The following is an 11,606-nucleotide window of genomic DNA, read 5'->3' as shown; positions in this document are numbered from 1 at the left end:
AATAGGGGTAGGTAACATACATTTGTCCAACGTGGAATCGAGCCAAAAGATAAAGAATTAGAGCGCTTGTCCTAAAACCACGACCGATCCAGGTAACTGTAACTGCTACTAAAGTGTCTCATCTGCAATTCTCTCTGATAAATTCGCTTGCAATAAATTTGTTCTATTCCTCTGTCTCATTTAATGAAGTTCTTTACACGTCACTGCGTTTTGTACCTTAGAAGTTTTTGCTTTGATGTTTTACACAGAGTGAATCCTGGCATTTTATTAGCATTTAAAGAACGGATAGGTTTAATGATAACAAGAAAGAATTTGATAAATCACTTTTACTAAAACATCAGATGGGAGCAGATGTCTTAGAAACCATCCATCAAGAATAAGTAATCGCTATCCCCAACCATATAAAGCGGTTCTCGTCAACGGTAAAAGTTAACAAATCCAGTTGTATTGTCAACCTTTAAAAGCCTTCCGTAGAGCTAAAAACTAGAAATAATAAAGTAGGCGGAATTTTCTGGCTGTTTCCACGGCATATTATTGGTTTATTAATTGTACAATTTGTGATCCTTACAATTTGGTAATAACCCTGATAGTGAACTTTATTTATTTTTTAGAGATAAATTGCACCATTTTTATTGTTGGGATGGATGAAAGATAAAAAAACAACAATAAGTCGTAAGTATGTTTTCTATTGGCGATCGATTTCGAAGATTGTCATTGTCATCTTCAGGCCATGCGCCATGTGGTTATAAAATTTTTGTAATTAATTATGTTGAATGAAACAAGTGGTTTTACAACAAAACGGGCGAATCAAGTCCAAATATGACTTACAATTAAAAGTAATCGACAGGACCTATTGGCACCCGCAGAAAAACATCGATCATAAATATGTACCACGTATACAACTATCATTACACCATTATTTAAAATGACGCAGCCAATCTCAGTAAGAAATTCAAACTCCCCGCGTAAATTCAATTTTACCGCAATAAAATGGCAGACATCCGGAAGTTAAAAAATTCAAATCTCCTACACAAATTCAAATTTACAACAAAATGGTAGACATTCGCAAATTCAAAAATTCAAACCTCCAGCAGATATTCAAATTTACCGCCATAAAATGGCGCAGCCAATCACAGAGCAGCACGTGTAACGTCACAAAAAAGAGGGGTGGAGGTGGCTGGGCTACTCATTTGTGACAGTAATAAAAATCAAAATTAATATTACATCTAATTAGTTTATAATAAGTAAAGGTTTGTAAGCCAATTATTCCCAAACAAGTCAACTTCATTAAAACTGATTAACAGGAATATACAGGATGCCCATTGATTATGTATGGAACAGAGTATACAGGGTGGTGACTTGCGTAACGCGTCATAGGGATTTCAATGTAAAATTCATAACATGCGATTATTGGCTCCCCAAATTATTTTAGAGCAAAAATGATGTATTAAGTTTTTTGTAGAAAAAAATTTTTTACTTCAATCAACTGTATTAATTTTCAATTTTTTGCATAAACAAGGCGAAAAATTGGAAAAATAAAACCCCCATCTTTTTCAATAATCTGTGATGCCATGGAATTTTATAATACAAAAACTACGCCAATATCCGCCATGCCATGGAATGTCTGCTATAAAACAAATCAAATTCTATCAAAAAGTATTATATTTAGAACAGCGAATTCAACATAAAGAAAGACCAAATTACTAAAAACGGTTTCCTAATATAACAATTTACAATAAATGTTCGAATAAGTCACCATTAACTGCAAGACAATAACCAAGTCGATCATAAAATCCATTTCGAACTGCTGCTAATTGATAACTGGATATCGCTGGATATATCTTTGTTTTAGAAAATTCCATGGCATCGCAGATTATTGAAAAAAATGCGGGTTTTATTTTTCCAATTTTCCGTCTTTATATGAAAAAAATTGAAAACTAATACGGTTGATTGGCGTAAAAATTTTTTTTTTACAAAAAACTCATACATTTTTGCTCTAAAATAATTTGGGGAGCCAATAATCTCATGTTATGAATTTTATATTGAAATCCCTATGATGCATTACGCAAGTCACCACCATGTATATCTCAGTAAACATCGACGCAGTATACAAAATTTTTCTGTATGAAAGTTTTTTAACATTTTATTTCTCATAATAAGGCAGCATTCTATTGTTTTTATTTCAGAAAACAAACGAATTACGAAAAACAATTGCATTTATTTAAATAGAAATGCACACTTTCATTAAGCTCACTTGATAGAGAATTTTGCTTTCTTTTCAATGACGTGCACGTTAGCACCCGTGTAGAAGAAATTAATTTTTATTTCAAGCTTTTTGTGATAGGTTATGCCACTGCCTTGCAATTAACAGTGAACAATTTGGAACATTGATTGATATGAAAACCATTTTACTGCTAATTTCGTTTTGTCTTCAAGGTTTAATTTGTTCTATTATGATGTAGCATATCTGGATTAATGTTATTGATCCAATTAGAAGAGATTTTTTTGAAAAATTTTCTTTCATACATAATGGGCACCCTGTCTATAATATAATTACACAACAGTATTTACACGGGATGTAAAACTCTCACAAGTTTGTGTCAGAGAGCACTTCCCAATAACTCTCATAATGTAAACAGGTGAAAGAGAAACTCTGTGAAGATTTTGCGAATTAGTCTAGGCTTCCCGACGAAGCACCTGCGTACTTAAATAGCAACTGAGCCTTTGTTGGAGTCATGATAGATGGTGATAGGCGACCCAAGCCTCTCTCTGAGCCTCGCAACCACTCACTAGACAAATATAGTTACATCGACCATATACATCTTTGAGAATCGTTTCTCAAGTGTAGAGGAAATTAATTGTTTCAACAAGGCCTTACAAAACTGTAATATATAATTGTATATTTGGTGTATAATAATCCTACTATAATAAACATGTAAATGGCAAACGAGGTGTCAAAGCCGGAGAATTTTGTAATTTAAACGATGCTTCTATCCATTCCGGTATTTAACGAGTAATTTCTGTAGTTGCCTGCTTTAGCTAACGCTTTCGTAAATTCCTGGTTATTAGGATAGTATGACGTAGGAATGGTATGCACAGTAGGCGGATGTCTACAAGGTACATTTTCAATGTAAAGGAAGTAGTAAAATGTAAACGAAAATACCTGCCGTACTCACTTGTGGTGGTTCTATACAATGGATGTTCCGGCGGTTTACGTTGAAGTCCATATCCATAGAACCACGAAGGATACTCAAATCTTTTCGGTAACTTACAAGTGCGATAGTAATCGGACGTTTTTAAAGCACTTTCGAATTTTCCGCTCGCATTTGGACAATCCATTTGTGCCTGTCGAATGAATCCCACTTTATTATAACCGAAACGTTTTAATTTTATCACAATTTCATTTTTTTAATACCTCGTGCATATGACAACTTGCTATTGATAAAGCGTTTCCATGACAGTCATGAAAACTAGATGTTCAAGTGCAATTCCGATCAATGATGTTAAAGACGCGGGATCTAGATAGATGTCATTTTGATGTTGCTAACCGTGTCCATAAAGAAATTGTTAACAAACGTATTCCAATATACATAACTCCTTTATTAATAATATAAAATAGGTACCCTTGGGTTTTCAAACGAGGGATACGATGACATCCCGCAGGATGAATAGGTAATCTATAGTTACCCACACGTACTTGGATCAGCCAGGTTTCCACATGAGAAGTAGGGTTTTTTAACAGATCTCATGTTCTAAAAGAGCTATCGCGAAGGGTGCATTGAACCGATTTAGAAAATTATAATATTTTGTGCGACGCAGAAAAACCCACATATATTCAATCAATCGCGAGCATACAAGGAAATATGTGTTTTCCGATCAACTTCGTTCCACTCAAATCCTTTAGAAGTTGCGTACGCTCTACAAAATATAGAGAATATGCAGCGTAGGAACAGGTGTGTCATGCCGCTTCGTTTCTCCATTAAATGTAGAAATGTTTTAGGGAACCTAACCCACTTTCCTATCGTAGCGTCCAGAAACCCACTCAATCTTAATTAAAGGAATATTGTATTGTTTACAATGCAAGAGATTATAGATATGTGCCAAACGGTCAGTGTTCTTTATACGTGGCATTCAATCCTCCTTAGTCTTTTATGTACGACTTTCCATAAAGAGGTCAGGGAAGAATTGCCCATCAAACAGACGGGACTGGCGGGATATCAAGGAAATTGCCGAGGAGATCCGGGCCCACCTCAATCGGTTCTTTTACATTTAGTTACAGAAAAGGGAATCAAATCACACAAAAAATTGCAGCGGTCCAGCGAACAAGAGGAAGAGTTAAAGTTTGTTGCTATTTGGTCGTTCATAGATTCATACCAATATTTTCTTTAGGCCTTTAGGCCCCAGATTCGTAATATTCATTTCCGTTATTTCGAGAACTACCAGAATTTTAATAATATTTTAATAGTCCCAAGAATCTTAATAACTGCAAGATTCACGAGAAACTCTAAAATCTGAGAAATGGGTAATTATTAGAATTGAAGGAATACCAATAATGCAAAAGGTTTGAACATCTCAAGAATTAACAATTTTCCAAATCTCGAGGTTGTCAGTAACCTCAAGAATCTGGGGAATATGACAAATTAATGAAATTTCAACAATTTTAGTATAATAAACGTGAATAATTCAATAATTGTAATAATCACGAAAATCGCAATAATCTAAATATTATTATGGCAACAAGTTGCCTATTTTAAGACACAGGAGTATAAGTAAATGATTGTTAATGATATTAAACGAATTTTGAATGACGCACTTTACAATTTTTTCTAGAATGTATCGTTTACTTAGTTTAGTCGGGTAGCGTTAATAGTGGTATTTAAAATATTATGTTAGGATCAATGAACGAGTGCCAACTGACTTTCTTTGCAAAACTGCGCTCCCTTAAGTAAAACAATCTTATCTCGCATATTTTTAAAATGAATGAAAGAAGGAACGCCACATGTTTGTCGGAAATTGTCACCCCTTTAATCCGCAGATGTTTTCTTTCTCGATTGAACTAACGCGAAAACTTTTTAATAGTACAAATAATCCGTGCTTAATGTCTAAATTGATAAATTGGTTATATAATCGCACAGAGAAATAAATTAACTTGATTTTGCTTTTCAAGACAAGCCTTTGAAATAAAGGTAATGCTTTTCAATAAATCTCTCACAAACACATACGTATCACATACCACTACTAAACAAAACTATTATTTTCATACCAAATAATTCTATTTTACCGATTTGTTAATATTTATGTCGTATATAATCAAGTTCTTGTAATTGCCAACCCATTACTTTTGGATGATTTAGCACGATGTCGAGCAATGTTGGGGAACCATTCAGGAAGCCTATATCAAGGGTTCATAGGGCCATAAACCAAACGCGTGGAAAATAAAAGTAACATTAAATAATGAACCGTCGTAGTAGCTTTATTGACGTGTGGAAAATAATGGTTTTATGAACATTATTTTGTCAGTTTCTTAATAATAAATCTCAATTTATATCGGATTTGAAAACTCACCACTTATTTACCTTATGTAGGGATTGAACAATGCCAGTTTTGAAGAGATTTTACCGCATAATTTAACAGTTGAGTAGGAATAGGTGACGCCCTCTTTCCTAAAAAAAAAAGCTGCCCTTTGTCATTTCGTCTTGAGTCGACTTGAAATTTGGATACTAAATTAATGGTATAGAAAGATAAAATAATTTGTTAGAAATATATGTGGCTGAAATTTCGTAGAAACATTTGAGTTAATTAACTGTTTCAGAGCCAATATAGACAACATACATGGACGGATGGACAGAAAGTCCAAATGACTAAATTCGTTAGCCCCTTAACCATCACAGTCTACCTATTACTGCAAACAGAATTAGAAAATTCAAAACCGTTGGCGAGTTATTATGTACACAGACGGACGGACGGACAAACAGTTCAAAATCTTGAACGAGCTCGTTAATAAGGATGTTACGATATAGGTACTTCCATAAGAACACGTTTCGAATTACACGTACCAATTATCACGCGTACTATTTGTCGACATTCGCAATGGAATTATATTCATCGACAATTCGATTGCTAGCCAATCTGCCCCTATTCAGTGTTATGTATGTATTCAGTATATGATATTATTAGTTACTGGACTGTAGAGGCGTTCGTGAATGGGAAAATGACACTTATGACATATAAATACCATCTACTACAATCCGCATTTATAAACACCCGGGGGGTCTTTAGGTACTACTGGGAAATGTTAATTAAAATTAAGTTCGAGTTGCATTCATCAAAATATGCATGGGGATTCCCATTCGGAATTATCTCGAATGGAAGGTTTGCCTCAAAGAAACTTCAACCGAACACATTTTTATAAAAAGTTATCTCTTCGCCGTTTATATCACAGAGAAAATAGAGGGACATTTCTAAAGTTTTTTTATGCCTTACATACGCAGCAAAAAGAACGTTAACGACCGGAAGAGGACAAAACAGTCTGTTGTAATTGCCACTTATCTGATTGGCGTTAAGTACTACTCAGATTAAAGTTCAAAGACTGTAAATCAAACTCACTTTATAGGGGTGCCATGAATTAAGTAGGATTATGCAGGAAAAGTCTTTAGTTGTAATTACAGCCCTAAATACCACAAGTTCTACAAGTCTGCTATACCCTTTTCTGCATAACACCAAAATTAAAATTTAAATCGATGCCTTTTGTCGAGCTATGTACAAAATGTAATTAATACAAAATCGAAAAGTAATCCTCCCCTTATAATACGAAAGATACTTTGAAAGCGAGAGGCTTAATCCATTTCTGCGGTGCATTTTATGAGCACGAGAGAAAGTTTCAAAACTATCCTTAAAAAAGTAATGTCTCAATGTTTAGTAATTGTGGACAGACAATCGTAAAGTTTAAGAGGAATCTCGCAAAATAAATCGCCGGATTGTTGGTGAGTTTAACAAAGTTCTAAGTAAGAGAAACGTTTATAGTTTCTACTATCATGTAGTGAAGTGAAATCGATTTCGCTTATGTTTAATGATAACAAAATGGTCCGTTATTTTTGAACTAAAATGGTACAACAAATTTCTTTAAAAAATAATTTTTGGAATATTGTTCCTCATGACCTTTTCACAGACAATTGGAAGACGATCATCTACATCTCATTTTGCTTATGTTAGTATGTATCAGCATAACTCTGCTTTGGATTTCCATTAACCAGTACAACAGAGGCTGCACTAAAGTCTCACTAATGGCTGCCATTTTGCAAATTTTGCATCCCAAGCTGCAAATAATGTGTTGACAATTTCTTTGGTTTTTTATTAAATTGGAAACTGTAACCAAAAAACCGTATCATAAAAAATTGTTAAAATACCTCCGGCTAGCTTTTACGGGTCCCTATTATACTACCTCTTTTACTCGCCGTGTTTACGAAGGAGATCAGACCTTCTGTCCTTCATCTGAAAATTTGCTACAAATGGTTTTTTTTTTTGTTTTTTTTTGTACTGTCCAGCAAAACAGTGACAAATCACTGTATATTGATAAAATCAGGAAATATTAAGCGTGGTATAAGAATGCCCTTTTTACATTAATTTTCATTTTCTAATATTCTACCTGATACAATTTGGGACAGTTAAAATTTACTTTGAAATGGCCAATTCTCAAAATTTACCTTTTACAACGGATCTTAAAGTTATCGAGTAAATTTGAAAAAAATACAGAAATACGACTAACCTCTTTATTTACAAAATTTTTCTTTGTCGTGGAAGATCTGGAGTACTTACCGTTAACCACAATAATATATTAAAACCTCGAACGCGTTTCGAAAACTGAACTGGTACTGATAACTATCGATCAGATCTTGTGCACGCAATTTACGCTGAGTAATGCGAAACTACAATTCACTCCCTTATATCGCGCCAAAAATGGCAATTGGACTTTGTCACCACGTCATTTTTTCCACTTGGGCAAATAATGATTTTCCAAAAAAACCAACTGGTTAAAATGGACCGCAAGACAATGGGGCTATAGAAATAATTTAGAGCAAATAATTCCTTGACAAACGTGCGAGAAAATGACTAAAGCTCGCCGTATTAAAATCGATAAAATAAAAATTTGAACCCACCATAAACATATTCATTTGGTGGAATTTTCTTGAGACCTTGAGTGCTTTTAAACCTAGCAATTTTTCTTCCGCATACTTCGAAGGAAAAAATCGCAAAAAATGTTTACGCAAATAAATGTTCTTGATACACAGTGCTTGCTAAAACAATGACGCAGTCTTCGGACTTTTGGTACAGTAGTGAGTAGAACTTTCTTAATACGATCTAAATCAATGACTGGCAAGTTACCCATTGCCACCACTCACTCTAGCGGTGTTTAACTAGAAAAAGTTGAATTTCGTAGCATTTATTGAAATCACAAATTGTATTACTCCATTTTTCGCATAAAATGGTATTAGCAACGCAGCTCATGCGGTAATTCAAGCAATTTGTACTTCGTGCGCCACCTACTGAATGTTGTTAAAAGCATTTCACCCTTAATTTTACAGGGCTTATTGTAGAAACAGAAGGGGCTCTGTATCTCTGCGCATTTTACAATTTCTGTTTCATTTCCAAGCTTTCTGTGGCGTTCTCTTTTGAAATATGCTCACGTACTGTTTGAGCACAGGTTTCTATGTAGATGGCGATAGCAGTTTGGATTGTGATATTGGAAGTTGCAGAAAGGGAAGATGTTGGGAGGGTTAAGGTCTGGAGGCACGTCAGTGAAATGCGCCGATTTTAAATGTAACACTTCCCCGTGCGACTAAAAATCCATGCCAGTTTACTGGCGTTTTTTAGTAACTGGGTATATGAATTTCCGCTGTTCCAACTGGAATGGGTTTTCTAGTATAATTTACTATAATTTCCGTACCTACAATTTGATTGTGCAGAAAGATACCGCAACCTTTAGAATTATCACAAGTAGACTATCGAAATTTGTGTTCCCAATCTACTTTAACCAATTACTGCTGGTCCGTACTCTTTGATTGAATAAGTTGGAATACAAGACAAGCGTCGTACACATCTGCATAAAAACGCGAAATGACGTTTGATAAATCAAAGAATTATGCTATATACATTAAGGATATTTCCAAAGTAACGTCTTTACTCCATTTCAGCAGATTTACATGTAATAAGATTATGTGCAAATATTCAATTAAACCTTTAAGCTTCAATATGTTTCACGTGCATTCTGTTTTCACAAATCTAACGAGTTCCCTCTACAGTTCTATGGATATGATTTACCGCTTTATGATATTTCAAATTAGTTAAACGGCTCTTGCAACCCCAAAAAAACGCACCCCAGAAACGAAGATATTTATTTTAATAATCAAATTTTTGGAGGAATTTTTAATTTAAAAAAATTGTGAATTTTGTAGAAATAGTATATTAAGAGACAAGTGTATAATCAAATCTTTAAAGCACGCGCAACGAGTTTAAGGGCACGACGCGAAGCGGAGTACCTTTAAACGTTGCAAGTGCTTTAATGGCCTATTTCAGTCTCCTAGAAACGTTTAACTAAAGTTACCAAAAACACCCTGTATTGTGCTTTCATTATCGAAGCAATTATGAAAATACAGTCAAGTAAATACTAGTCGATCATTATCGAATTGGAAGTGTTGATGGGTAGTTTAGTTTGAATTTATTTAAACAAAATTTTGATGGTGATTACAGATTAAGCGAAAATAAATTAACATTTCCTTAGCCAATTGTATTATTACTTCCCTCGGAATCGCTTGCATCAACCTTTTTTGCGAAAATTATTTTGCTGTTATCACTAATATTGCAATAAAATGCAAATATCGCACCATATACACATAAAACCAATTATACCACATCAAAACTGAACTGAGTTAATAAAGCAAAGTATTGATACAACTACTCGTCAAAAGAACTATTGATATCAAAACAATTTGTACAGACTTTTTTCATGTGTTCCTGAAATATAAACCATTTTGAGATGTACAGCTTGAATATAAACAGTAATTGTAAAATCCTAAGGTGAAAAGCGTAATCTAAGGGCTGTGCGTTCATTTCCACCGCGAGGAGTGTTTTCATGTCACTTCACCACGCGCGTTCTAAATGTGGACGGGATTTCACGCGCTAGGGTGGATTCGATCGCAGTTAACCAAAACTCATGGATAAGTTCCGAACCATTCCCACATAAACGGTGTATGGGGTTTATATTTAGCTTGCCAATATACGCCAGAAGGCATATCTAAACGCTAAACCCAAGATTCCATTGATAGAGGCACCACAATAATAGCAAAAAAATTCGAAAAAGTGCGGTCTATTCCACACTATAAACGTGTACTGAGGGGTTAATATTATAACATTTATAACGTATTTAATTACGTGGTTTATTTATTTACAAGTAACTAACAATAAATCAACAGTCTTGAATATGTAGATTTATTTATAATACTAAAATGGCCGTCTGCACCGACAAATTTAAGTGGAGCTTAGCTTAAGTGTAGCTTAAAATCCATGACAACGATTATTGGGATAATGGTTGCCATGGATTTTAAGCTACGCTTAAGCTAAGCGCTGCTTAAATTTGTCGGTGCAAACGGCCAAAGTATTATTTATCACTCACAGTTATAACATAACACGAACGGGACCTTTATCACTAACATTCCATTTAGGCAATTGGGTTAGAACTGATTGAAACACAATTTGATGTGCTTATATAGCAAACGTCCATTTTTCTCGAAAGTTCCCGAATGCTCCGGAATGTACTAGAATGTTCTCGAACAAACTCGTCATATTTCCCAGAAATAATGCCTCACATCCGCCTTCGTTTCTTATCGATGATGGCTAATCTTTTATGGAACCTAGATTTGTAAAATATTTGCTGCATTATCTTTCCACAGCTCAAATGGAAACGATTGGGTTTTCAGTATGTAAAACATATAACGCACCTTCTAAGACCTAAACTGTATTCGTTTAAAAACACAATGACAATGTGGGTGGGTAATGGAAACTAATTCTATTCGCGATGCTCCGCGAAATCCAGAAGCAAAAGAAAAACAAAAACAAGCCCCGAGTGCAGCACTCACCAGTGAAGCCTGAGATTTACCAATCGAGAACCGTTTCTATTATAATGGTTTAAGTTACAGATACTAATAAATACGTTACATTTACCTTAATTAAGCAGTTGTTAGAGTCTATTTAGTCCTTTCATTCTGAGAAATCAAATGCTTCCGATTTCCTTTTAGTCACGTCTCAGTTGCTACACTTGAGTTTTAAAAATTGCAAACCACTCTTGTTTCCTTAATTACGATTTGCGTCGCACAGAAAGTTCATGTCGTTTGGGGTTGAAGAGTACCCTTACGCAACGTGATCGAAATACTAAAGAAAAAGAGATAAAGGTTATTACAGCAATAACGATGCGTGATTCATGGCGACGCACGTAATAAGGATTGTAAAAGACGAGTGGATTGATGAGTGGTATTTCTCGTCAACTCCAACAAATAATCACGACGGTGATTAGTGATTACTTAGTTCCGTACTTGAAATGCGGTTTCTCTAAA

General features: G+C 34.6%; 1 protein-coding gene across 1 annotated transcript; it reads right to left on the bottom strand.

Moving 5' to 3' along the window:
* Positions 1–2,869: 2,869 nt before the first annotated feature.
* Positions 2,870–3,477, bottom strand: LOC116172494 (UPF0691 protein C9orf116). Its single transcript, XM_031489722.1, has 3 exons — positions 3,416–3,477; positions 3,164–3,345; positions 2,870–3,110 (listed from the first exon to the last, which is right to left on the bottom strand). Exons 1-3 carry the CDS (start codon positions 3,422–3,424, stop codon positions 2,978–2,980), a joined length of 324 nt encoding a protein of 107 aa, XP_031345582.1. The 5' UTR covers positions 3,425–3,477; the 3' UTR covers positions 2,870–2,977.
* Positions 3,478–11,606: the final 8,129 nt, after the last annotated feature.

Source organism: Photinus pyralis, unplaced genomic scaffold, assembly GCF_008802855.1.
Source record: "Photinus pyralis isolate 1611_PpyrPB1 unplaced genomic scaffold, Ppyr1.3 Ppyr1.4_LG5, whole genome shotgun sequence".
NCBI lineage: Eukaryota > Metazoa > Arthropoda > Insecta > Coleoptera > Lampyridae > Photinus > Photinus pyralis.
This window is presented reverse-complemented; position numbering and strand designations above follow the sequence as displayed.